Source organism: Mastigoproctus giganteus, chromosome 10, assembly GCF_048544385.1.
Source record: "Mastigoproctus giganteus isolate SK-2022 chromosome 10, ASM4854438v1, whole genome shotgun sequence".
NCBI lineage: Eukaryota > Metazoa > Arthropoda > Arachnida > Uropygi > Thelyphonidae > Mastigoproctus > Mastigoproctus giganteus.
Window position 1 is genome coordinate 139,019,100 of NC_143584.1, and position 26,276 is coordinate 139,045,375.

Here is a 26,276-nt window from a genome sequence, read left to right on the forward strand (position 1 = left end):
TACAAATTAACACATGACACAGAAGCCTATGATAGATACAAGTTGATATGCAACCAAGTTACAAAGGAGGTTAGGCAGGCGAAGGCAGATTACGAGAAATCCTTGGCAAGGGATGCGAAGAAAAACAGCAAAGAGTTCTTTACTTATGTAAACTCTAGAAGGAAGGGGATGAATCAGATTGGTCCACTTGATATTGATGGGTCAACTGTTGATGATCCTGCTCAGGTAGCTAACAAACTAAATGAATATTTTGCATCGACATTCACACATGAGGAGTTATTCAGCGAGGGGAATGCCAGAGGTGTATTCAACTCTAGCAGTAAGCTACAGAATCTTGAAATAACTGAGAGTAAGGTGGAGGAGAGGTTGTTGAAGATAAACACAAGAAAGGCACCCGGGGTGGATGGAATCTATCCAGTTATATTAAAGGAGGCAGCAAAGGAAGTAAGCAAACCCTTAGCCATAATTATGAGAGCTTCCTTGGACTCAGGGGAGGTATCCATAGACTGGAAATGTGCAAATGTGACCCCAATTCACAAAGGAGGATCAAAGGCTGACACAAGTAATTATAGACCTGTGAGCTTAACTTCTGTTCCAGGAAAATTAATGGAGGCACTGGTTAAAGAAGCACTGCAGGATCATTTAGACAAGACTTCAGTTATAGCTCGGACACAACATGGTTTTGTTAAGGGGAAGTCTTACCTGACCAATTTGATTGGATACTATGATGCAGTCACAAAAGAACTGGATGCAGGGAATAGCTTTGATATTATATACTTGGATCTTAGAAAGGCTTTTGATACTGTTGCACATGGAAGACTGCTACACAAATTGGAGCAGTGTGACATTGGAGGCAAATTGCTGCTATGGATAAAGGGGTGGTTGAGGGGGAGAAGACAGAGAGTGGTAATTAATGGACACTGCTCATCGTGGACTAATGTTATTAGTGGAGTCCCTCAGGGCTGGGTCCATTATTGTTTTCTGTATTTATAAATGATATTGATGATGGTATATCAAGTTTAATGTCCAAGTTTGCAGACGATACAAAGATAGGCAGGGTTGTCAAGGACACTACTGACACTATGCTGCTGCAACAGGATCTGGAAAGGTTGAGCAGATGGGCTGAGAGGTGGCAAATGAAGTTTAACATTGACAAATGTAAAGTACTACACATAGGAAACAGCAACCCCAGAGCAACGTATCAACTCTGTGGTACTACACTGACAGTGGTAGAGAATGAAAGGGACTTGGGGGTGGTTGTGCAGGCAGATATGAAGTTCTCTGAGCAGTGCAGACGGGCTGCAAGAGTAGCTAATGGAGTATTGTCAATGATATACAGGAATTTTTCCAGCAGGGATAAGGAGGTGATTATTCCCTTGTATAAGGCAATGGTCAGGCCACACCTAGAGTACTGTATACAGGTCTGGAGGCCTCATTTCAAGAAGGATGTAGAGCTGCTGGAACGAGTACAGAAAAGGGCAACAAGATTAGTGAATGGAACAAAGGGGTGCTCTTACGAAGAAAGGCTTAAGTTTTGCAAATTACAGTGTCTGGAGACTAGGCACCAGCGAGGTGATCTGATAGAGGTGTATAAAGCCTTGAATGGTTTGAGCATGCTCAATGCTGATGGGATTCTTCCTCTAGCTCAGAATAATCACCTGAGAGGGCATAAATTCAAATTGAGGAAAGACAGATGTAGGATAGACGTGTGGAAATTTGCCTTTAACCAGCGGGTGGTTGGTTGGTGGAACAGACTTCCATCCCTTGTTGTGGAGGTTGATAGCCTAAATAGGTTTAAGGCTTAGCTGGACAGGTATTTTGAACGAACAGAGGGGTGAAGTGGAAGTGGGTTTTTTTTTTTTTTTTTTTTGGCTGATGCTGCATAAGCTTGCTTTCTTGCATCAAATGCCTCTACTAATGCTAATATCTTTTTTCTCATTTCAACCTTTAAACTATGCACAGTACTAAGTTCTACAGGTTTGTTCTAATACCTTTTATGTTTGGACTTTTTTGTAAAAAAAAAAGAAATTCATGGGAAGTTGACAGATTTTAGTTCCCAAAAAATTGAGTGCTCTGCACCTTTCTTTCATACACACTGTTGTTGTGTGGATGTGTTCAAACACTACGAGATATGCAACTAGCACACAAAGTTTGCCATCTAAAGGTGTACCACATGGAAGTATGCTTATATACATGTATGCACAAATACTAATCAACACTTTTCATGAGTAGTTTGTTTACTAGTATCTTTTCTATAATAACAAAAGCAAAATTCTGGTTAAATTAATATCTCTTCCTTGTGTGCATGCTGAGAGGCCACTTCGTTAGGTATGCTAGCTGTTTTCATGAAATGGAGCACTCCTTCAGTAACAACATCACATATTCATACAATGCAATATAAAGCAGATGAGCAGCAGATATGTAGGAATGCTGTATTGTCATCAGTTCAGCGCAAGAGTGGGCAAAATGTAACATTTAGGTGACATTGAACATGCCATGGTAGTTTGCATCAGATGCATGCAAGAAGCTGATGGAGGCTGAAAAGACATGCAGGATAACAGAAAGGCTATAGTCAGTTAAATAATAACCGAATACAACAGTGGTAACCAAAAATCATTTCAGGATACAGAACTCATCATACCTTGTGATGGATGGAGTACTACAACTGATGACCAAACTGGGTTCCATTCCTCTCAGTAAAAAACAAGAAGTTAATGTGGGCTCAGGAATATCAACACTTGGATAGTGGAGGATGGAAAAATGTTGCCTGGTCTGATGATTCTTGCTTTCAGCTGTTTCACATAAGATCAATCACAGAATTAAGTATAAGTTAGGTGTGAACAATACAGGCTGGTTGTGGTAGTAGTGTTGTGGAGAATGTTTTTGTGATGCAGTGTGCATCATAAAAAAACTACTACTCCACTTCTTCAGACAGCCCTGAAGGTTTTTTTCCCTCAGATGACGCAGTGTAGTTGATGTTTACCAATTTGCTATTCCTTGATTTGAAATTAGAATGAAAATATGAGTTAATAATATCTTATTCTCTATTTTCTAATTTTTTTTCATGTGTTTTTAGTACATTTTTGAACTGACACATTATATTCTGGAAGACCCTAGTATTTGGTGACTGTCAGATTCTAATCATATGGATAAATGGTCCTTACTGTATTTTATGTAATTCTCTGCAAAAATATTTTTATAAGAATAATTTTGTTACTGTTTTTCTGTTTATTTATTTTACTGCCCCATTTTACATATGCTGCTACACTTATTACTATTATTGAAAACAGTTTTATTGAGAGCTATTTTTTTATTCTGAAGTAAATTTTAATGTTCCTAAATGTAATTAAATAAGTAAATAACCACATTTTATCAAGTTTTCATTTATAGAATAAATAGAAATATTGTGAAGTAGTTGTAATAAAGATTGTTTCTTTAATAGGTCTTTTGTTGTGCCAAGTTAGTATCTGAAGACAACAGAGGCCGAGAAAGTTCTCCTATAGCCTTTTGGCCCTCTTCAGAATGTACAGAGGCATTTCAGCCAACGTCACCACCAACACCATCTAACAAAAACATGGTGTGTACTGGTTCAAAACCAAAATACCTTGATATGGAGGAAGACAAAGAAGATGGTACAGCACTACCAGTAGAAAGAATACAACAGAATACTGAGCCTATTATTGTTCTTTGCCCATTTATTCATCAAGTAGGTGGTCATTGTCAGTTGCTCTTATTAGACCACAGCACACTATGCAAACCTTTGAATGAAAGAGAATTACATTTCTATCTTAATGTTTCACAAGACATGAGAAAATTTACCCCACGTTACAAAGGTAAGTTATTGGTTGCATAACTAATAAAATAAGTATTCTAATGATTGTAATTTGGGTTATGAACTACACTATAAAAATAATGATTAAGGTTGCATTACCACAAAAAGGAGTATTCAGTTGAGCTTGAAATGGGGTGATCAAAGACGTAAGAGGTACAGATTATTTTAAATTAAAACCCCAGACATGAAAGGTAACAAAACCTATAGTACTTAATACCGTGCATGAGATGAAAGTTGAGAAGAGAAAAGATAGTTTATTATTATTTCTCCCGGATTGGAGATTCCACCTCGTGATGGGTATTGCTACCAAGTACACAGGGTGGTTGTTCTTATATCTGATGTTACTGTTGGTCAAGGAACTCTCTGACAATCCTACAGATGTTCAGGATTGCGACTTTCTGTAGTTCCTTGTAAGTGTTCGCTGGGAGACCTATTGCTGCTAGGCTGTTATGTAGGGTCTTTGGCACCATACCTGTGGTTGACACGATGATCGGGATGGTCATTACTTGTTGCATATGCCACATCTCTTTGATCTCCTGTTTTAGGTTTGTGTACTTCCTGATTTTTTCCCCATGGATTTTCTGCAGGTTGCCAGTGTTGGGTACCGCTATGTCAATCAGATAAGTAGCCTTTTCCTTCTTTTCCAAAAGGGTTATGTCCAATCTGTTGTGCAGGATTGTCCTATCTGACAAAAATCCATACCTAATGATGGTGACACAACTGTGGGGCTGTGCGTATCAAAACGTATGAAATGTTTGTTGTGCGTTAATTAGCAGAACCTGGATTCACCCCTTCTCATGACGCGATCCCAGTACAGCTTATGGGTTGGGGTCTCTAGTACTGCCTGGGGTTCGTACTTGTAGTATGGTACACTTTCTTCGACCAACTGGTATTTCCTTGCTAGCTTCTGATGTATTATCCTGGCTACCTGGTCGTGTCTATGAGTGTACTCAGTCTGGGTGATGTGTTGGATCGTTTCTGAGGCCAGTTGGCATCGTCGACATGCATCATCTAACATTCCAGGCTCCTTGGCGTTGTATTTTCTATAGTTCCTGGTGTTGATTACCTGGTCTTGGATGGCGAGCATGAATCCTTCAGTCTCTGAAAGCGTCCCGCTCATGAGCCATGCATTGGAAGCAATTTTATCTATGTGACCCTGATGGAGATCATTGTAGTGTCTGCCGTTGAGTGTCTTCTCTGCCCATCTTTCTAGCTTCGTTTGTACTTCCTGGTTGGGAGGGGGAGACTCCTCGCTTAGGTTGAGTGGGGTATACCACTTCTCTATCTTCCTTATGGCCTGGTGGAGTGCTGCTACGTGTTTCTGGAAGTAATCCTTCAGGTTAACTATCGCTGTCTTCAGTTGCTCAATGAGATCTATCAGGCCCTTTCCTCCTTCTTCCTGGGAAGTCAGTCTCTCCATGGCAGCTCCCCGGTGGTGTTGGCGGCTCTTGGTCATCATTGTCCTTGTCTTTCTCATGATATCCTCCAGCTCGGTGTTAGTCCAGTCTATGACCCCGAAGGAGTATGTTAACACTGGGACTGCATAGGTGTTTATGGCTTTAACTGTGTTCCCTCCGTTCAGCTTTGCTTTCAGCAGGCTTCTGAGTCTCTGATGGTATTTTTCGGTCAGGCAGGCTTTAATTTCCTTGTGCTGTAACTACTGAGCCTGCAACATCCCCAAGTATTTGTAGGCCTCTCCCTCTGCCATGGCTTCGATCTCTTTACCACTCTGCAGCTGGTAGTTTCGATTGACTAATTTTCTCAGACGCAATCTGTGGGTCTTGCATTTGTCTAGACCAAATTCCATCCTAATATCTTTGCTGAATTCTTCAGTGATTTGAAGTAGTTGCTGAAGATGCTTCTTGGTTTCCACGTAAAGCTTGATGTCATCCATATACATCAGGTAGGTGAGGGTGTACAGGTTCTTCCTTCCTTTTTTGAGGTTATATCCGTACTTGCTACTGTTGAGCATGGTTGACCATTATTATTATTATTATTATTATTATTAGCCACATAGTGCAAGGGAAGTGTGACTTATGCTGCACCAGCCAAAAAAAATTTCCAAATTACCCTGAAAGAGAGAGAGAAGTAGGAAGGAATCACCAAGAAAGAGAAGAATGATGATATTCAGCTTAGGACCCTGGGTGTGCCAAGCTCATACTCACCAGATGTGAGCCCCCGGGGTTATTGACATTAGACTTAAATTTCTGTAGTTGTAATTTTCAGGAAATACATGCGAAGGAAGGTTGCTCTAGAGACCAGAAATTGAATGGATAAATGAGGAAAAGTTAGTTTTGTGAGTTTGAAGTTGGACAGTTAATGGGTGTTGCCTGGTAGTGGCACGTGTATGGGCTGATTTGGAAGAGAGTGGGGGGGGAATTAGAGATGCCAGCAATGACCATGGAAATATCTATAGAAAAGGCATGCAGCAAAAACTGAATGTTTATTATGAGATAGAAAGTGGAGAGTTTTTGTAAGAGATGGGTCATTAATTAAGCTGACTATATCTTTGGAATGGAGTCTAGATGCTTCAGAGTAGTGTCAGGGCCATCCCAAATGTGGAAATAATATTTCACAATAAGGCAGGTTTGGGATTTATACAGAGTGAGTAGTTATGTAGAGGAAAGTAATGTCACAAATAAAAACAAAAACCTACTTTTTGTTTCAGAGGATGCAATATTTGTGATCGCATAAAAAAAAAGGTAAAGTGCAGCCATTATCAACCCACTGCAGGATGGAAGCCTCCTCAACAATTCATGTTGAGGGAAATGGACCATAATCCGCCATGCTGGTCCAGTGCGGGTTGGCAGATCGACCGTATTCAGCAGTCAGGGTCTTGAACCCCGGTCTACTCAAAGAGCATGTGCTATTGCACTCCCGCTCATGACCACTCGGCTACGGAGGCCTCTTGTGATCGCATATTCAATCACAAATATTGCAAAATGGTAATCACAAATGATTACCATTTTGTATTCCTGTAATGCCAATTGATATGAAGCTGAGAATGCCCATGACAGTGAGATTCCATTGGAGAGGAGAATTTCACTAAATTGTGATCTGAGATGTCTAGAGGACTACTTACATCAACTGGTATACTTTGAAGGGTTGTTGGTGAGAAAAAGAAGTTAGTGTTGAGCATGTGTTAGGAAGGTCTGGTAGTTAAATGAACAGGTTTGGAATGTACACAGCAAGAATATACATGGGGGTGTGATTAGTAATTGCAAGAGCCTCAGCATCTCAACCACCTGGGTCCATTTAACTAGAAAACCAAAACCAGTTGAAGTTGTGAAACTCAGACTCGAAAAAGATGAGTTTCAAAGAAAGGAAGTCAAAGAGTTCCAAGTGATTAGTGTGATTGTGAGAATAATGAAGGCAAGCAACTGAAGGCTGAGAATTGCTATGAGAAGGAAACTCATTGGAGAAGAGACCATCACCAAATTGTGATCTAAAGTGCCTAGAAGATCACTAATATTGATTGCCTACTTTGAAGTGTTGCTGGTGAGAAAGAGATCAAATGTTGGGTGTGTGGTTAGGATTGTTTGGTATTCTGGTAGGTAAATGAACAAGGTGTGTGAGGTTGTTAGTAATAGCTAAAGCCGGATCTTAGTAATAGCTAAAGCTGGATCTTATGTAACTAGAAGACTGAATCCAGCTGGGGTTGTGAACATTAAAATCACTAAGGAAAATTACCTCACTGTTAGGAGAGTTAGACTGGGGAAAGTAAGAGTTTGAAAGAAAGGAAGTCAGAATTCCAAGTGATTAGTGGAGTTAGGAGCATGATAGAGACAACAGATGAATTTGACAGAATGAACAGAGTTTAAGCCAGAGGAGATTCCAAATTAGGAAGCCTGACAAGGAATGTCAAAACGAACATATGCATTTTGACCTGAAAGGCAATCAACAATTGGGATTCTCTCTGAAAAAGTAATTGATGCCCTGCAAACTGTAGATGAAAATGGACATCCCTGAAATTGAAACTGAGACCACACATATTTGTGAAATGAATGAGGAAGTTTTTGGGAGGTTTAGATCTTTTCACAGATTAGCGTGTTCAGCAGATAAAGTAAAAGTAGAGGGGTGGGGCACATGCTTTTATGAATTCATGATATTTTTAGATATGGCATACACACATCAAGAATATACCCCAGCTCCTTGACATAATGTGGCCTTGACAATGCCTTCTGCTTATACAGGAGTCTCTCTCCAGTCACTATCTTACAGTAGAGGTAGAAAGATTTTACACTAGGTGATTTGAATGCCTCTTGGAGAGTTACCAATAGGTTTAGTCCAGTGGACTATCTGGTGGCTAGCCCAAAAAAATTGTTTGAGAGCTGTACTCTCGAAATGTAAGAAACATTGGATCTTACTGTGATGCTTATCATAACTTCAAAAGACATCCCTCCTATTGATTATCAGTGTCAAACATTGCTCCTTGAGGGTTATTTGAATAGCCTTCAGAAATGGTCTGAGAAGTGGCAGCTATATTTTAATGCTGCTAAATGCAAGGTCTTACATTTGGGGAATAGCAACCCCAATATAAATTATACTCCTGGTGGAGTCAAATTAAAAATAGTAGAGGAAGAAAGGGATCTGGGAATTACAATACAGACGGATACGAAGTTTTCTGAGTGGTGTAAACAGGCAGCCAGGAAAGCGCATGGTGTCCTATCGATGATTTATTGAACATGTAGAACTGTAGAAGTGTGGAGGTCATAGTCTCACTGTATAAGGCCATTGTAAGACCACATTTGGAATACTGTGTTCATATGTGGAGACCTCATCTGAAAAAAGTCATTGAGCTTCTTGAAAGGATCCAGAGACTGGCAGCTCACATGGTGTGATCAGCAAAAGGATGATCCTGTGATGAAAGACTCTGTGTATATGGGCTAGAGCTTGGGAAACAGGCACGTCAGAAGTGACCTGATCGAGGTTTACAAAGCTCTGAGAGGGATTAGTAAAATGAATGAAGGTTGAATTCTCACTGTTATAAAGAATTCCAGAACTAGGAGTCATAAATTAAAACTACAGGGCTTAAGGTTTACATTAGATTGTAATAAGTTTTCTTTTAGCCAGTGAGTCATTGATTGCTGGAAGAAGTCCTCGTAGGTAGTTGACTCTGACAGTTTGAATAAATTCGAAGGTCAACTGGATAGTTACCTGTGTGAGGAGGGAAGCATATAATTTGCGTTTTATCTCCGTGGTTTTCCCCCCCCCCCCTCTAGTGCAGCAAAAGCCTGTAGCTTCCTTGCGCTATACAGGAACTCCCCGACTTACTTAACACTTGACTTACAGAAATTCGACTTTATGTAAAGTTTTGCCGGCTGATGCAAACTTTAAAAAATCGTAGAAATGTGTTTTGCATCCCGTAGGATAAATGGAGGTATTGTGACAATATCGTAATGTGAACCCAATAACGCATTTTTTTTTTTTTTTTTTTTTTTTTTTTTGTAATTTGTTCCATGTCCTTGGAAGTTAAAATTTCGTTGTATTACTAAGCTGTTTATCTCTCTAAAAGGTATATTTGTAATGAAAATTGCACTACCCTTTCATCGTTATCATATGTTCCCATTATAAGAATCAATTTTGAACGCCTTTGTGATATTTTTCTAAAGGACATTTCTGGTGGTCACGACCATAAAACAATATGTGCTTTCCGGTTTATTGGGCTTTTCTGTTAGTGCACCTAATTATAAATGGGTAGTAAACTCGATCTTATTGCATTTGCGATAATACCGATAACTGCAATTGTGGTGAAATGTGTTCCCCTTCATTGAAATCTTCAATCATATAAAAAACAAATTTTCAGAAACTTCTTTTCATTCCTATTTACGTACATATTACAACGATGAAGGTAAAATGACCAATGAAAACTGCAAGTGGTGGTAGTGTCAAGAAATGAAACAAAATTGATTTAGAAATGAAGGTGAAAATGATTAAGTACGAAGCAGGACAAAGTTTGTCATCTGTTGCAAGGGAATTAGGTCTCACTGCTTCAACAGTGAATACTATTTTAAAGGACAGTGCACATATAAAAGAACATGTCAACAGTGATCACCAAAGAGTATTCAGGTGCTATGTTGAAGATGGAACAGCTGTTAATAATATGGATAGAAAATCAGATTCAGAAGCGAGTGCCCCTGATTCTAATGACCATTCAAGCAACAGCAACAAATATTTATAAAGATATTAAGGATCAATACGGCAAACCCCACCCAAGTTTGTGGCAAGCAATGGGTGGTTTAATAACCACCTGTTTAATAACCAAACAGGTGGTTCAAGCATCATGCTGGTTTCCACAATGTTAAAGTATGCAGTGAAGTCCTCAGTGCTGATTCTATAGCTGCAGAAAAATTTTGCGATGTGTTGGAAAATATTATTGATGAAGGCGGCTGTTCAACGCAGCAAATTTTTAACGTTGACAAGACTGCTCTATATTGGAAAAAAATGCCAGATTGAACATACATTGCCAAAGAGGAAAATACAATGCCAGGTGTCAAGGCATTTGTTACCGCTTTTGTAATTTTAATAAATAGAATAAATAATTCTATTTACATGTTCGTCGAACATTTCTTTTTTGATTCAATCAAAAGGGCCACGCTCTTGTTTGGGGCTAATGCAGCGGGAGATTACAGATTAAAACCACTGCTTGTGTACCATTCTGGAAAGCCTTGTGCATTTAAGGACATCAATAAAGCTACCCTACCCATGCATTTCCGATTGAACCAGAGAGCATGAATAACAATATCTCTCTTTGAGGATTGGTTTAAATGCTGCTTCATTCCCGAGGTTGAAAAGTATTGTAAAGACAACGATGTTCCTTTCAAGATTTTGCTTCTATTAGATAATGCTCCTGGACATCCTGCGCATCTAGATGATTTCAATTTGAACGTGAGAGTCATATTTCTACCACCAAAAACGACTTCACTCATCCAACCTATGGATCAGGGTGTTATTTTGAATATAAAAGCATACTATTTACACACAACATTTGCTCAGGCATTGTCTGTAGTAGACGATGAGAAAAATTTTATGTTAAGAGACTTTTGGAAATCTTACAATATTTACCATGCCATCTTAAACATTAATAAGGCCTAGATGGAAATTACTAAATGTTTAAATGGCGCATGGAAGGCAATATGCCCACGGCATATAAAAGGCTTTGAAGGATTTGAAAAAGATGAATCATATGAAGAGGTTACAGATAAGATTGTAAAGGTTGCAGAGCTACTTCAGTTGGAGATTGATGCCAAAGACATGGAGGAGTTAATAGAGGAAGAAGAGAAGGAATTATCTAACGAAGAACTTATTGGCTTGCAAGCAATAGTGAAAGAAGAAAATGCTGATGAAGCTCAAGGTGAACTAAATGAGGAGCTGAGACATTTCGTGAAATTGCATCGGCAATGGCGAGCTTTGAGAAGATGGATCCTGACAGCGAATGATTCTTAAAAGTTCACAGAGGGGTGAATGATATGCTTGCTTGCTACAAAGAAATCTATGATGAAAAGAAAAAAACCACCGTCCCATCATCCATTAATATGTTCTTTCGTAAGGTTGAGAGGCTGTTGCCTTCTAAATCTCCACAACCCTCAACCTCCGCAGCGGCATACTTATTAGCTGAAGACATCGATTCTGACAATAATGCTTGAGAGGTAAAAGCTACTGATGTTATGCCTGTCTCCTCTCTTTTTTTTGTAATTTTATAATTTTGAAAATTTTAAATTGCATGTTTTTGTAATTTTTCCTGCACATGAGATAAAAAATTGAATAAATACAATAAAGAATTCTATTTACATGTTCATTGAACATTACTTTTTTTAATTCAATCAATTCAGCGAGTGCTGCACAAGCATGGGGGAAATTCTGACTTATGTCGGGGAGTTCCTGTTTATGGCAAAATACTATTGCATAATGGAAAAGATGTGCATAATGGAAGAGATGGAGGTTGCTGGCACTTTTTCTGGAGGCTGAACATGAGTTTTGCCACTTCACACCTCCAGTAAGCAAAGTCGTAGTATTGCCTTGATGATGAGAGTCATCTGCCACCTAGTACATATTGCCTTGTGACAGGGGGGACAGCATTCCTTTGTGTGATATGAATGCCACACCTTGACAACATTATGCTGATTCATATCCTAGTAGTCACCAATAGTATACTAGATGCAATGTTTCAAAAAATCCCCTCACAAAATGAGGGGATTTTCCCGGCATTATTAACAGTCCTACCATTTTGAAGGTACATGCAGTGGGTTTGATTATTGTAGAATTGAGTCAAGTGGATATCACCAAAACTTAGTCTATTTGACTCACAATTGGAATCTAAATATCAGTTCCATTAGCATTTTTGACTCACAAGTAGTAAGCCCTAGCTATCATACCTGAAGGAATGTCTTTGATAAGGCTCAGGGTCTACCCGAAGGACCATACTTATCTTGGCCAAAAAAAAAAAGACCCCCCCCCCCATCACTTAAATTACATATTCAAGAAAATGTCAATCCCGTTTTTCCTTGAACATTGTCAAACTCTGTGGCTTGTTGTTCACCGTGGGAGGTAATTCATTCCACTGATTTCTAACATGCTCTTATTCTCTAAGATTTTCAGGTTCCCTAAGAGGATGCCAGAGAATCTAATCTAATCAGCTGGAGAGCCCAATTGTTGTGCTCTCTGTCTGATTATATTAGATTAAATATGTTGTAGGACTGCACAGTTTTATCAGATAAATGGGGTTAAAGTTATTAGTCTTGGAAATGACCGATTATGGGTTCTGATTAAAAGTTGTTGAAGACCTTGAAAACTGCCAATAAATATGTAATGCTTATCTGTGTAATATGTATGTAATTAAATGTGCAGTATTTTCCTTGCAGTATCTGCCTTTACTGAGTATAGACAGATATTACAGGCAAAATTATGACCTGGTAGTGCTTTCTACTACTGTAAATTGAAATAAATTGTTATTCCTGGAAGAATGAGTTGACCAGTAATGGAAAAATGAGAAGACATTGAAGTATAGCTGTTACAGAATAGTTTACTAGGGTGACACTTTCCTAGACACTCGCCCTAGATCTCAAGTGTAAGCTAAAATACATTTCTGTAAGTACAATTTAGCAGAAACTCTTATGTTTAGACAGTTTATTCACCAAAATACTAGTATTAGTATTTAAAATGCAAGGCAGCAGATATATTCTGCATCTGCCAAAAATAATGGATGCACAGCTATGACCCAGAAACATCTAGAAACACGTCTATTCTCTCATTGGAAGACCACATCTTCTCCAATGCCCAAAAAGCAAGGCAATCTATATCAAATGTGAATGCCTTTCTAATTTTTTTTTGGCTCACAGAGAATGGCTGAAAAGTTGGCTTCAGGAAAGTGATGCTTGCATCATGACAATGGCCCTGCACGCTGAGCATTTCCATTCAAGAATTTCTTGTGAAGCACTCTATCACTGTGTATCCCCCCCCATTTGCCATACTCACTTGATTTAGCTCTCTGATTTTTATTTTCCCCCTTCTACCTTGAAAGGTCACAGTTTTGCAATGATTAAGGAAATTATTCAGAGCATGACACAGGAACTATCAGCATTTCCAAAAGAAGCTTATCTGGCAGCATTGGAATTGGTGTATACCTTTATGGAGATCATCCAAATAGCCGGTACACTTCATAATTTCCCAAATATCACATTCCTTCCTCAAAATTTTTAATCACACCTCATAATGTCTGGGTTTTTTTTTGGTTTTTTTGGGTTGCTAAAATCAGTTTTTTCTTTGGTCAGTAGCATCCTAAAATGTAAATTTTGTGGAATCCGTAGCATTTTCTTTCATAAAAAAAAAAAAAAAAAAGAGAGGTAATTTTGAGCCAAAAATGCAAATAATTGGTTTAAACAGGTATGTTACTATTAATTGTCCAGTATAGTGTAATACAAGGAAGATGGCAAAGAATAAGGAACTGGCTAGTTTAATAGAACAGAAAAGAAGATAGCATCACCCTATAACTATAGAGTGATGAAAAACACATAATAAGTTGATCTGTAAAGTACCACAAATCATCTGTGGTGGTTTAATCAGCATGATACATTGCCATCTGCCACTTTTGGAGAAGTCTGCATTTGATTTCGATTAACAGCTAGAGAAATCTGTAAAGTCTCCTCAATTGAGACTGTAGTATAAATCTAAGGTTGATGGAATAGAGGTCTCCCTCCCCTCGAGTTTTCTGGATTTTTCAGCTTGTGCAACATGCACATCAGCCCATGATCACATGCTTCTACAAACAAATACATGTATGGATATGAGTGACAAGCTCCAGTGCCATTTAAATAATAATTTGAATTTGTAATACTACTACAGAAATGGTTAGGCTGGCAAAGACAGTGTTTGAGAAATCACTAAGAGAGAGCAAAGAAAGAGGAAAAGGAATTCTACATTATGTAAACACAAAGAAATAGTGCAGATTAGATTAGATTGGACCCTTACGGATGTGGAAGAAACCATTGATAAGGCAGTTGACATGGCCAATGAATTGAAGGGAGCATTTTACACTGATTGTTACAGATGAATATCCCTCCATGGAGGGGAGAAACTGTGTATTCTGAAATCAGCTACATGGAAATTATAGAGTATCGTTTACTAGAAAAACTTTTGAGACTGACAACAAGTAAGGTACCTAGGGTAGATGGCATATACATAATTGTTTTGTGGGAAACAGCAAGTACCATCATACCATTACGATTAATTATAAGGGCTTTATGGACTCAAAGTGATTCACCCAAAATTGGAGAAGAACCACTGTATTGTCAATCCATAAGGGTGAAAGAATGAAGTGTGCAACTATAGGCCAGTTAATGAGTTCAGTTTTGGGGGAAATCATGGAGAAGATGATTAAAAATGCTAGAAAGAAGCCTTGGGCTTTGGGAAGATTATCACATGAAAAAATTTTTGTAACTGCTAGCCAACAAGAAAATACTGGAAATCAAATAAGTGTTTAATAAAATAGAAGCAGAAAAGCTGATAAAATCTGAAATGTCAACAATAAAAATATACAGTGAAGCTTTTGAAGTGTAATGTTTCTGCAATTGAAATGTTAATGGTATGTCAACAGTAAATCACAGAAGTCATGATGTGACTTATATATACATGACTAACTAGGAGACAAAAAAGTTCAAAAGGAAAAAAGAAAGGAAGGAGTGGGAAGCAGAAAATCAAGTTTAGTGATGTATGCAGTGCTTTACATTAAATTAATTGAAGTGTTTCATTTTTGTGTGATTAATAGAAGCGAAAAGTAAAAAAAAACTAATTATCTTGTTAGTAAATTATTACCGATTAACTAAATATATAAAAGTAATTCTTTCCACTTCAGTGCACACAACTTACTCACAATATAATATGCTCTCAACTTTTTTTATAATATTTTAGTTACTTCCTCCTGGATTTTAATGGAAATTTGAAATGCAAAATGTATGAGCAGCCTATACTGCTGAGATAAGCATTATAGGCAAGTCTCTCTCTCTCTCTCTCTCTCTGTCTCTCTCTCTCTCTCTCTCTCTCACACACACACACACACACACACACACACACACACACACACACACACACACACACACACACACACACACACACACACACACACACAACACACACACACACATGTTCTAGCCAAGGAATGTCTTTGTGTGTATTGGGTGCAGAGAGTGTGAAGAAATTAGATGCCAGTGCAGCGTTCTGATGGACGTCTATGAGAGTTTGAGGAGTAAGGATGTCCTTGAAGGAATTAAAATGGGGAACCTATCAAGCTCTTAGCTGCCCAACTCAATTCCAGAACTCACTCTTGTGCATCAGGCAACACAGCGGCAATCTTCAAGACAGAATGGTTGCCACAGGAGCTAGTTATTGTCGGTGACTCAATTGTCAGGAAAATGGGAAATACATTGCGCAAAAAGGATAGGTGGAATAGGACCAGGGTATGTCTGCCAAGGACAAAAGTTTATGACGTTGTAGAGCAGATATCATCTTTTAAGGGCACAAAAGGTGATATTGTTGTACATGTTGGCACTAAGACATTAAGAATAGGAGATCTATGGAATTACTTAACAAGTACAGGTCAAGGTTGAAAAGAAAGTCGCGAGTTAGGGTTGAAAGTTTCTGCAATTCGGCCAAAACATGATAGGAGAGAGTATATGATGAGAGCATAGTCAATCAATTCGGCTCTGGAGAGATTGTGCAAAGCTTGTGGAGTAGAATTTTTATCAGTGTGGCTTGTGTTTTTTAACATGAGAGACTGCTTCTATAAGGATGGGATACACTTGAATATAAAGGGCGCAAGAATATTTACTGATGCTATCAAGGCAGTGTTAAGTGGGTCTGAAAACTGCTAGCTTCGCGGGATTCACAGACTAATAGTAGCCACAGGCAGAGGTGGAAGTGATTCTTGCACTGCTTCTATTGGAATGAGTAGTAGCCTAGAATGCAAGTTCCTGGGAATTTCGAGAACTATTGGGGGTCAACATGGAACAAGCAAGTACATGGGCTGTGTTCAGTTAACTAAGAGTAACAGGTGCATGTATACTTGCATGTACACTAATGCTAGGAGTATAGTAAATAAATTTGATGAATTTGAAGTGCTGGTCAAGACATCAATGGCAGATACTGTTGAGTTAACAAAGTCGTGGTGTCACACAGATGTTAGGAATGCAGAACTGGAATTTGAGAAGTACAATGTGTACAGAAAGGATAGGAAAGGAGGAAGGGTTATGCTGTTAGTTAAGAAACACAAAAAATCTAAGGCAGTGCATCCAGTTGACATTGGCGGACAGTGCAATGTTGAGTCTGTTTGGTTTGACATAAGCACTGGGAAAGCAAAAATGAGAGTTGGAGTGTGTTATAGGTGTAATGATTCTGATGAGTACAATGAACAACTATACAGAGAAATCAAGTGGGCTAGTAAATCAATGTTTTATGGGGGATTTTAACTTCCTAAATATTGACTGGAACTTGTGGGTGGGTCACACTAGTAAGACTTTGTGGATTTATCGGATGATTGTTTTCTACAGCAGCATGTTTGAGAGGCAACCAATCAGAGGGAGTAATACTCTTGATCTGATTATCAGCTGTGATTATACATGCATTAAGAATCTGCAGATAAAAGAACCACTAGGTGGCAGTGATCGCAGTATATTGATTTGGGATTTACTTAAAACATGTAACTACCATCAAGAGTAAAAGGAAAGATTTTTGTTTTCATAAAGGTGACTGCATTATTTTGAGACAGTTTTTAAATTCTATACAATGAGACCAACTGATGATGTTAGCAATAGCAAATTCTAAATGGGATGCATTGAAGGAATTAATGTTGAAGGCTACTAGGCTTTTTATACCAATCAAGAAATATTGCTTAAGGTTTAGGGCTAAATGGATCTCAGATGAACTAATGAGATTCGTGACACAGGAGAAAACTGCGTGGAATGCATATAAATTATCATGCAACACAGAAACCTATGGTAGATATAAACTAGTCTGTAATCAAGTCACAAAGAAAGTTAGGCAACGAAGGCAGATTACGAGAAATCCATGACAAAGGATGCAAAGAAAAACAGCAAAGACTTTATTTATGTAAACTCTAGAAGGAGGGGGGATGAGTCAGATTGGTCCACTTGATATTGATGGTTTAATTGTTGATGATCCTATTCAGGTAGCAGATAAACTGAATGAGTATTTTGGATCTACACTTGCACATGAGGAATTCTGTGGGGAAGTAGAGGCAAAAAGTTTATCAAACTCAGGCAGGGAACTAAACGATTTTGTAATGACTGAGAGGTGGAGGAGAAATTGTTGAAGTTAAACCTAAGAAAGGCACCTGCGGTGGCTGAAATCTATCCAATTATATTAAAGGAGGCATCAAAGGAAGAAAGCAAACTCTTAGCCATAATTATGAGAGTATCCTTGGCTTTAGGGGAGGTTCCCACAGACTGGAGATGTGCAAATGTATCCCCAATTCATTAAGGGGGACCTAAGGATGACACGAGTAATTACAGACCAGTTAGTTTAACTTCTGTTCCGGGGAAAATAACAGAGTCACTTTTTAAATATGCATTGCAGGATCATCTAGACAAGACTGCAGTTATAGTTCAGACCTAGCATGGGTTTGTTAAGGGGAAGTCTTGTCTGACCCATTTGATTGTATACTACGATGCTGTCACAAAAAACTGGAAGCAGAAAATAATTTTGATATCATGTACAGTAAGACCCCCGTATCTGTGGGGGATACGTTCCAAGACTTACCATGGATGGCTGAAACCGTGGATATAAGCAAACACCTGCTAACCCCATATATAATGTGATTTTCTTGTACATACATACATATGGATAATAAAGTTTAATTGATAAATTAAACACACAGTAAGATATTATCAACATTAAATATGGTAATAATAAAGTACATTGTACATTATTACATAGTACTGTATTCTTTCTCTCAAATGAAAGGGATTCTGACGTTTTAGCCTAATCCTCAAGAGACGATAGAGCAATGAAAAAATATCGTGTATCAAAGGAGGATGGAGCAATGAAAATTATACTTTCTATACACATCAAAGGACGAAGGAACAACGAAAATTATGATTTTTATACACCTCAAAGGACGAAAGAACATTAGAAAAATATACCTGTGCTGTTACATGTTTTATAATGAAAAATACCTGTCAGTACTATTATATCATGTACTGTACCTGTATATAACATGTAATGAAAAGAGTTTTATTTGTTAGAAAATATCTTAGCTTATTGTGGATACTCACCGGCTTCTCCGTCCTTCATTGTTGCTGTGATGATACGATTATATGTACAATGATGTACAATGACTATGATGATGAGATGAAGTGGGGTAGTGTTGTAGGCATTGTGACATTCTTCTAGGCTATTGACCTTCTGGCAACACACCAGAAGGATCACCTTCCAAAGCTGGAGGAGACGAAGATGATGGTTGTTGGATGACATCAGGAGTAGACGATGTTGATGGCTGTGGATCGTCGATAGTGAACACTTTTTTTTCGATCTTTTTGAAGAACATCATGATAGGGAATTGTTTCTTTTGCCTTTTTAATTCATCAAACATATGCTGGAGAGGTTCCATTGCTTATGTTATCAAACGAGTAACTTTAATGCTGCATTCCATCATAGAATCGCAATCCATTATCTCTCCTTTAAGTTTTGTACCATCCGAAACACTTTACCAAATTTTTCAAGTGTCCACTTTGCTGGTTCAACTTCAGTTTCTGCTTCCTCATGTTCTTCCTCTGTAGATGACCTAACAAGGTCTTCCAACCCCTCGTTTTGTCAAAACCTCACAATGTTCTTCGATATGGTCTTCCCTCCTTCAGCTATCATATTGACCAATTCGTTGCCATGAACTTCTTTTGCTGTTCAGATGATCTTGTTTACCTTTCCGTCGATTCCTGGAAAGCCTTTGAAATTATGGACGACATCACTCCACAAATTCTTCCAGCATGCATTCACTGTTTCTGGTTTTAATTCATCCATTGCGCCTTTGATGAATGTTATTGCATCAGCAATGGTGAATAATTTCCAGTAGTCCATGATTTCAATGTCAGGGCCAGCATGAATCGCTGCTTGAATCATCTCGAACACTTGCTGAGTGTATGTGACCTTGACACAGCTAACGATACCCTGCTCGAGTGGCTGAAGCAGTGGGGTTATGTTAGGTGGCAAAAATACAACCTGGACATTAGGATCTTTGATGGTGATCAACTGAGGATGGCCAGGTGCATTGTCTATTATTAATAAAACCTTGAAAGGCAATCCTTCCTTCTCCAAATATTTCCTCACTTTGGGGATGAAGCATTTGTGGAACCATTCAGTGAATAACACTGCTGTGACCCATGCCTTGAGGTTGTGTTGCCAGAAGACGGACAAATAATTTTTTTTTTATGTTTGAGAGCACGAGGATTCTTCGCTTGGTAAACAACGCCAGGCTTTATCATATGCCTGGCCACGTCACATAGTATCAACGTCAATCAGTCCTTCCATGCTTTAAAGCCTGGTGCCTGTTTTGCAATTTTGTGGATATAGGTTCTGTTATGCATCTTTTTCCAAAAAAATTCATTTTCATACAATTAAAAACTTGCTTAGGATGGTAGCCTCCTTCCTCTATAATTTTATATAACTCCGCCGGAAACGTGGCAGCAGCTTCCTCATCGCCAGATGTAGCTTCTCTGGTAATTTTTATATTTTTCAGATTAAACCTATTTCTGAATCTATGTAACCATTCCCTGCTTGCTGTAAATGGCTTGGTTTCCTCTTCCATTTCGTATTTTTTTCCGAAAGTCCTCGTATAGGCTTAAGGCCTTTTGCCGTAACACATTGCTATCAATGGGCATCCTTTTTCTGTTCATATCTTCCACCCAAATATTTAATGCTTTTTCCAACTTCACTAATACCTTATCACACACTGTAGCATTTACTTTTGCAGTGTGAGGTGCAACAGAAAAACTAGCATGAATTTTGTCTTTATGCTTCATCACTTCACGAATTGAAGATTCGTTCTTACCATACAAACTGGCAATCTCTGCATACGATTTTCTTTCTTTTTCAATCATATCGAGAATTTTTACTTTTTTTCACAAATGGAAAGCACTTCACGGCTTCTCTTAGGCTTAGAAGAACTACCAGCACCACTACTCTTGTGCTTTGGGGCCATTGTTACAGTAAATAAGGGCTTTCTTAAACAAAGACACTCTGATAACGCTACAATGAATGTGTTCAGCAAGAACACTAGAGGCAGATTGCAGGAAAGTTGTGCATGGGAGCGTGGGTATGGGGACAAAGGGAGAAGAGTCATGCACTGGGCTGGCGGCCTTCACCATGTTACAGCCTGTACTTGCTTCACGGGTGGTTTGAACCATTTATTTTTTTATTTTCTGGAATTTTCCAAATTTTAAAATTTTTTCCCCTTTTTTTCATTTTTTTCCGTGGTTAACCGCGAGTAACTGAATCAGCGAATTCCGAATCAGCGGACACGGGGACAGACTTGTACTTGGATTTCAGGAAAGCTTTTAATGGTGTTGCACATGAAAGACTACTGTACAAATTGGAGCAGTATGGCATTAAGGGCAAGTTTCTGTTATGGATAAAGGGATGGTTGAGTGGGACAATCAACGGGAACTGCTCTTCTTGGACATGTTCTTAGGTGGAGTCTCCCCCAGGGTTCCATGTTGGGCCAATTGTTGTTTTCTATATTTATCAGTGATATTGATGAGGGTATATTAGGCATAATGTCCAAGTTTGCAGACAATCTGAAGGTTGGCCGGATTGTTAATGACAGTACATTACTGCAACAGGATCTAGAAAAGTTAGGCAGATGGCTGAGAGGTGGCAACTGAAGTTCATCATTAACAAATGCAAAATACTGCATATCGGTAGCAGCAACCCCAGAGGAATGTACCAACTCTGTGCTACTACTACATTCAGGGTGGTGGAGAATGAAAAAGTCCTTGTGGTGGGTGGGGGATAATTGTGCAGTCAGATACGAAGTTTTCTGAGCAGTGCAGATAGACTACCAGAACGGGTCTTGTCAATGATATACAGGAATTTTGCTAGCAGGGATAAGGAGGTGATTATCTACTTGTATAAGGCAGTGGTCAGGCCACACTTTGAGTACTGCATACAGGTCTGAAAGCCTTATTTTAGAAAGGATATAGAGCTGCTGGAATGAGTAGAGAGTTGTTGTTGTTATTTGGTTTTTAGGAGCATTAGCAACTATGGCCATATTGCTCCAGGATATGCGGTGGTCATTCCCTGACCTTTCCGCATCCTCCGTATTTGGTGGTGACGGGCTCGAACCCCGGTCTAATCAAGAAGCGTGTGCTACGCACTGCTGCTCCTTCCCACCTGGCTACGGAGGCACTGTGAGTAGAGAGAAAGGCAACGAGGTTGGTGATGGGAACAAAGGGTTTCTCTTACCAAGAAAGCATTGGCATTAGCATTAGTAGAGGCATATAATGCAAGAAAGCAAGCTTATGCAGCATCAGCCAAAAAAAAAAAAAAACAGCCCACTCCCATTTCACCCCTCCATTCGTTCGAAATACCTGTCCAGCTGAGCCTTAAATTTATTTAGTCTATCAACTTCCACAACAAGGTATGGAAGTCTGTTCCACCAACTAACTACCCGCTGGCTAAAGGCAAATTTCCGCACAGCTGTCCTACATCTGTCTTTCCTCAATTTGAATTTATGCCCTCTCAGGTAATTACTCTGAGCAAGAGGAAGAATCCCATCCGCATTGAGAACGCTCAAACCATTCAAGGCTTTATACAACTCAATCAGATCACCTCGCAGATGCCTAGTCTCCAGACATTGTAATTTGCAAAAACTTAAGCCTTTCTTCTTAAGAGTACCCCTTTGTTCCATTCACCAATCTTGTTGCCCTTCTCTGTACTCGTTCCAACAGCTCTACATCCTTCTTAAAATAAGGCCTCCAGATCTGTATACAGTACTCAAAGTGTGACCTGATCATTGCTTTATACAAGGGGATAATCACCTCCTTATCCCTGCTAGAAAAATTCCTGTATATCATTGACAAGACATCATGAGCTACTCTTGCAGCCCGTCTGCACTGCTCAGAGAACTTCATATCTGCCTGCACAATTACCCCCAGGTCCTTTTCATTCTCTACCACTGTTAGTGTAGTACCACAGATTTGATACTTTTCTCTGGGGTTACTGTTTCCCCATATGTAGTACTTTATATTTGTCAATGTTAAACATCATTTGCTACCTCTCAGCCCATCTGCTCAACCTTTCCAGATCCTGTTGCAGCAGCATGGCGTCAGTAGTGTCCTTAACAACCCTACCAACCTTGGTATCGTCTGCAAACTTGGACATTAAGCTTGATATACCATCGTCAATATCATTTATAAATACAGAAAACAATAATGGACCCGACACTGAACCCTGAGGGACTCCACTAATAACATTAGTCCACGATGAGCAGTGTCCATTGATTACCACTCTCTGTATTCTCCCCTGAACCATCCCTTTATGCATAGCAGCAATTTGCCTCCAATGCCACACTGCTCCAGTTTGTGCAGCAGTCTTCCATGTGCAACAGTATCAAAAGCCTTTCTAAGATCCAAATATGTAATATCAAAGTTATTCCCTGCATCCAGTTCTTTTGTGACTGCATCATAGTATCCAATCAAATTGGTCAGGCAAGACTTTCCCTTAACAAAACAATGCTGTGTCTGAGCTATAACTGAAGTCTTGTCTAGATGATCCTGCAGTACTTCTTTAACCAGTGCCTGCATTAATTTTCCTCCAACAGAAGTTAAACTCACAGGTCTATAATTACTAGTGTCAGCCTTTGATCCTCCTTTGTGAATTGGGGTCACATTTGCACTTCTCCAGTCTATGGGTACCACCCCTGAGTCCAAGGAAGCTCTCATAATTATGGCTAAGGGTTTGGTTATTTCCTTTGCTGCCTCCTTTAATATAACTGGATAAATCCCATCCACTCCGGGTGCCTTTTTTATGGTTATCCTCAACAATTTCTCCTCCACTTTCCTCACAGTTATTACAAAATCATCTCGCTCACTGCCAGAGTTTACTTCACCTCTGGCATTCCCCTTCCTGAATAACTCCTCATGCGTGAATGTAGATGCAAAATACTCGTTTAGTTTGTTAGCCACCTGAGCAGGATCCTCAACTGTTGAACTATCAATATGCAGTGGACCAATCTGATTCGTCCCTTTCCTTCTAGAGTTTACATAGGTAAAGAACTCTTTTCTGTTTTTCGTTGCATCCTTTGCCAAGGATTTCTCATAATCTGCCTTTGCCTGCCTAATCTCCTTGGTGAATTGGTTACAGACCAGCTTATATCTATCATAGGCTTCCATGTCACCCATTACCTTCATCAGTGATATTGTTGAAGGTATATCAGGCTTAATGTCGAAGTTTGCAGATGATACAAAGGTTGACAGGGTTGTTAATTACAGTAATGGCAGTGTGCTACTGCAACAGGATCTAGATAATTTGGGCAGATGGGCTAAGAAGTGGCAACTGAAGTTTAACCTTGACAAATGCAAAAACTGCATATGGGTAGAAGTAACCCCAGAGAAACGTACCAACTGTGTGGTACTACACTTAAGGTGGTAGAAAATGAAAAAGACCTGGGAGTAATTGTGCAGGCAGATATGAAGTTTTTTGAGCAATGCAGACAGACTGCCAGGGCAGGTCATGGGGTTTTGTCAATGATATGTAGGAATTTTGCTAGCAGGGAAAAGGAGGGGATTATCCCTCTGTATAAGGCAATGGTCAATCCACGCCTTGAGTACTGCGTACAGGTCTGGAGGCCTCATTTTAGGAAGGATGTAGATTTACTTGAGCGTATACAGAGAAGGTCAACAAGATTGGTGAGGGGAATGAAGGGATCCTCTTACCACGAGAGACTTAAGTTCTGCAAATTGCAGTGGCTGCAGACTAGGCACTTGGGCGGTGATCTGATTGAGGTGTATAAGGCCTTGAATGGGTTGAGCACGCTAAATTCTGATGGGATCCTTCCACTTATTCAGATTATGAACCTAAGGGAGCATAAATTCAAATTAAGAAAAGACAGATGTAGAATGGATGTGCAGAAATTTGCCTTTAGCCAGCGGGTGGTTAATTGCTGGAACAAACTTCCATCTGTCGTTGTGGAAGTTGATAGGTTAAATAAATTTAAGGAGGAACCGGACAGTCATTTGGAGGGAATGGTGTGATTTTTTTTTTTTTTTTTTTTTTGGCTGATGCTGCATAAGCTCGTACACATGCTTTCTTGCATCACATGCCACTACTACTACTATTAATTTATATGTATCCCATGTATTTTTCTTCTCTGCCATATGTCTCATTAGTTCATAGTAAGGCTTATGTTCTGCAAATTGCAGCATCTGGAGACTAGGCATCTGCATGGTGACCTGATTGAGGTGTATAAGGTTTTGAATGGTTTGAGCAAGCTCGGTGCTGGTATGGTTTTTCCTCAGATTACACACCTGAGGGTGCATAATTCGAATTGAGGAAAGGCAGTTGTAGAATCAATGTGGAAATTTGCCTTTAGCCAGTGGGTGGTTGAGTGCTGCAGCAAACTTCCATCGGCCATTGTGGATGTTGATAGCTTAAATAAATTCAAGGGAGAACTGGACAAACTTGTGAAATGAATGGATGGGTGAAATGGGAAGGGTTGTGTTTTTTTTTTTTGGGCTGATGCTGTATAAACTTGCTTTCTTGCATCATATGCCTCTACTAATGCTAACTCATTGCATTGATATATTTAATTTAATTGAGGATAATTTTTTTTTAGCCAACTGCATCTTAATACAAAGACAATTCAGAATGTGCCTGCATTGAAAATGATATAATAAATATTTAGTAATTATTCCTGTACAGAAGTGTTTCAAAAAGTTTCTTTTTATACTCTGCTACAGCTTTAAAGCAGACAAGAAATTAAAATTTTTGAAACTGTTTTAACAATCAATTGTATATTTTGTGGCAGCATACAGATTTTTTCCAACACCATACATACTGGTGGTCATGATTGTACCCTAGGTCACAACCAGCCCAGATTTCAGCTTTTTTTTTTTAAACATTCACCTTCCCTAATAAACATGAAAATAATGGCAATTTTAGTAAATTTCTGCATTGTGTAATTTTATTTTAAATTAAAGTACTTTAAGTACTTATAAAACCTCCCTAGATGAAGTGTCATAATTATCACCCCAGTTATTATGTTAACTTAATTTTTATAATAATTTGTGTTGAAAAATAGCCTATGAATTATAGTAGTATGGCTGGCTTGTGAGTATGCCTCATAACTTTGTAGAGAAATTTTGAAAGAAATATGTATAAGGAGAATAAATCCATCTGTATAGTTGGTTGGATATGTCACAGTTAATAATAGTAAAACTTGCAGTTATCAAGATCTGTGTTGATGTCTTGTTTGGTGGGAGAATTAAAAAATAAAGAAATGCTTAATATTCTGTTTTTTTTTTTTCTTTCCCCTTGTATTCAACCTTTTTTTTTTATTGTTGTAAAAAATAATAATTTGAAAATGTATTTGCTTGCTTCACATATTGAGCAACAATTCTTTAGTATTTCAGTATTCCATTGAAGTATTTCAATAAAGCTCTTTATTCCGATAAAAAGATAGCTTTTACCTTTTATGAAGTTTCACTAATAAAAATGGACTTCTTATGATGAACTATAATTTTAAATTGCAGACTATGTTTATAATTGTAAACTAAATTACAGGAGTAATCCAGGTGCGATACACAGATGATTATTCAGGCCTTCATAATCCAAACAAAAGATATAAAGGAATAACATTTGCTCCCTCAGAAGAAGTATTGTGGTTCAAAGAATTCAGAGATGTGCAAGAATTAACGTAATGCTCATTTTTATTTTTATTATTACA

General features: G+C 38.7%; 1 protein-coding gene across 1 annotated transcript in view; it reads left to right on the plus strand.

The window, feature by feature from the left end:
- LOC150079314 (inositol hexakisphosphate kinase 3-like) overlaps nucleotides 1-26,276 on the plus strand; it is a 192,628-nt gene that overhangs the window by 96,791 nt on the left and 69,561 nt on the right. The window contains exons 3-4 of the mRNA XM_090382697.1: nucleotides 3,443-3,833; nucleotides 26,114-26,246. Coding sequence (XP_090238823.1) covers nucleotides 3,443-3,833; nucleotides 26,114-26,246 — 524 coding nt within the window. The remainder of the gene's footprint in view (nucleotides 1-3,442; nucleotides 3,834-26,113; nucleotides 26,247-26,276) is intronic.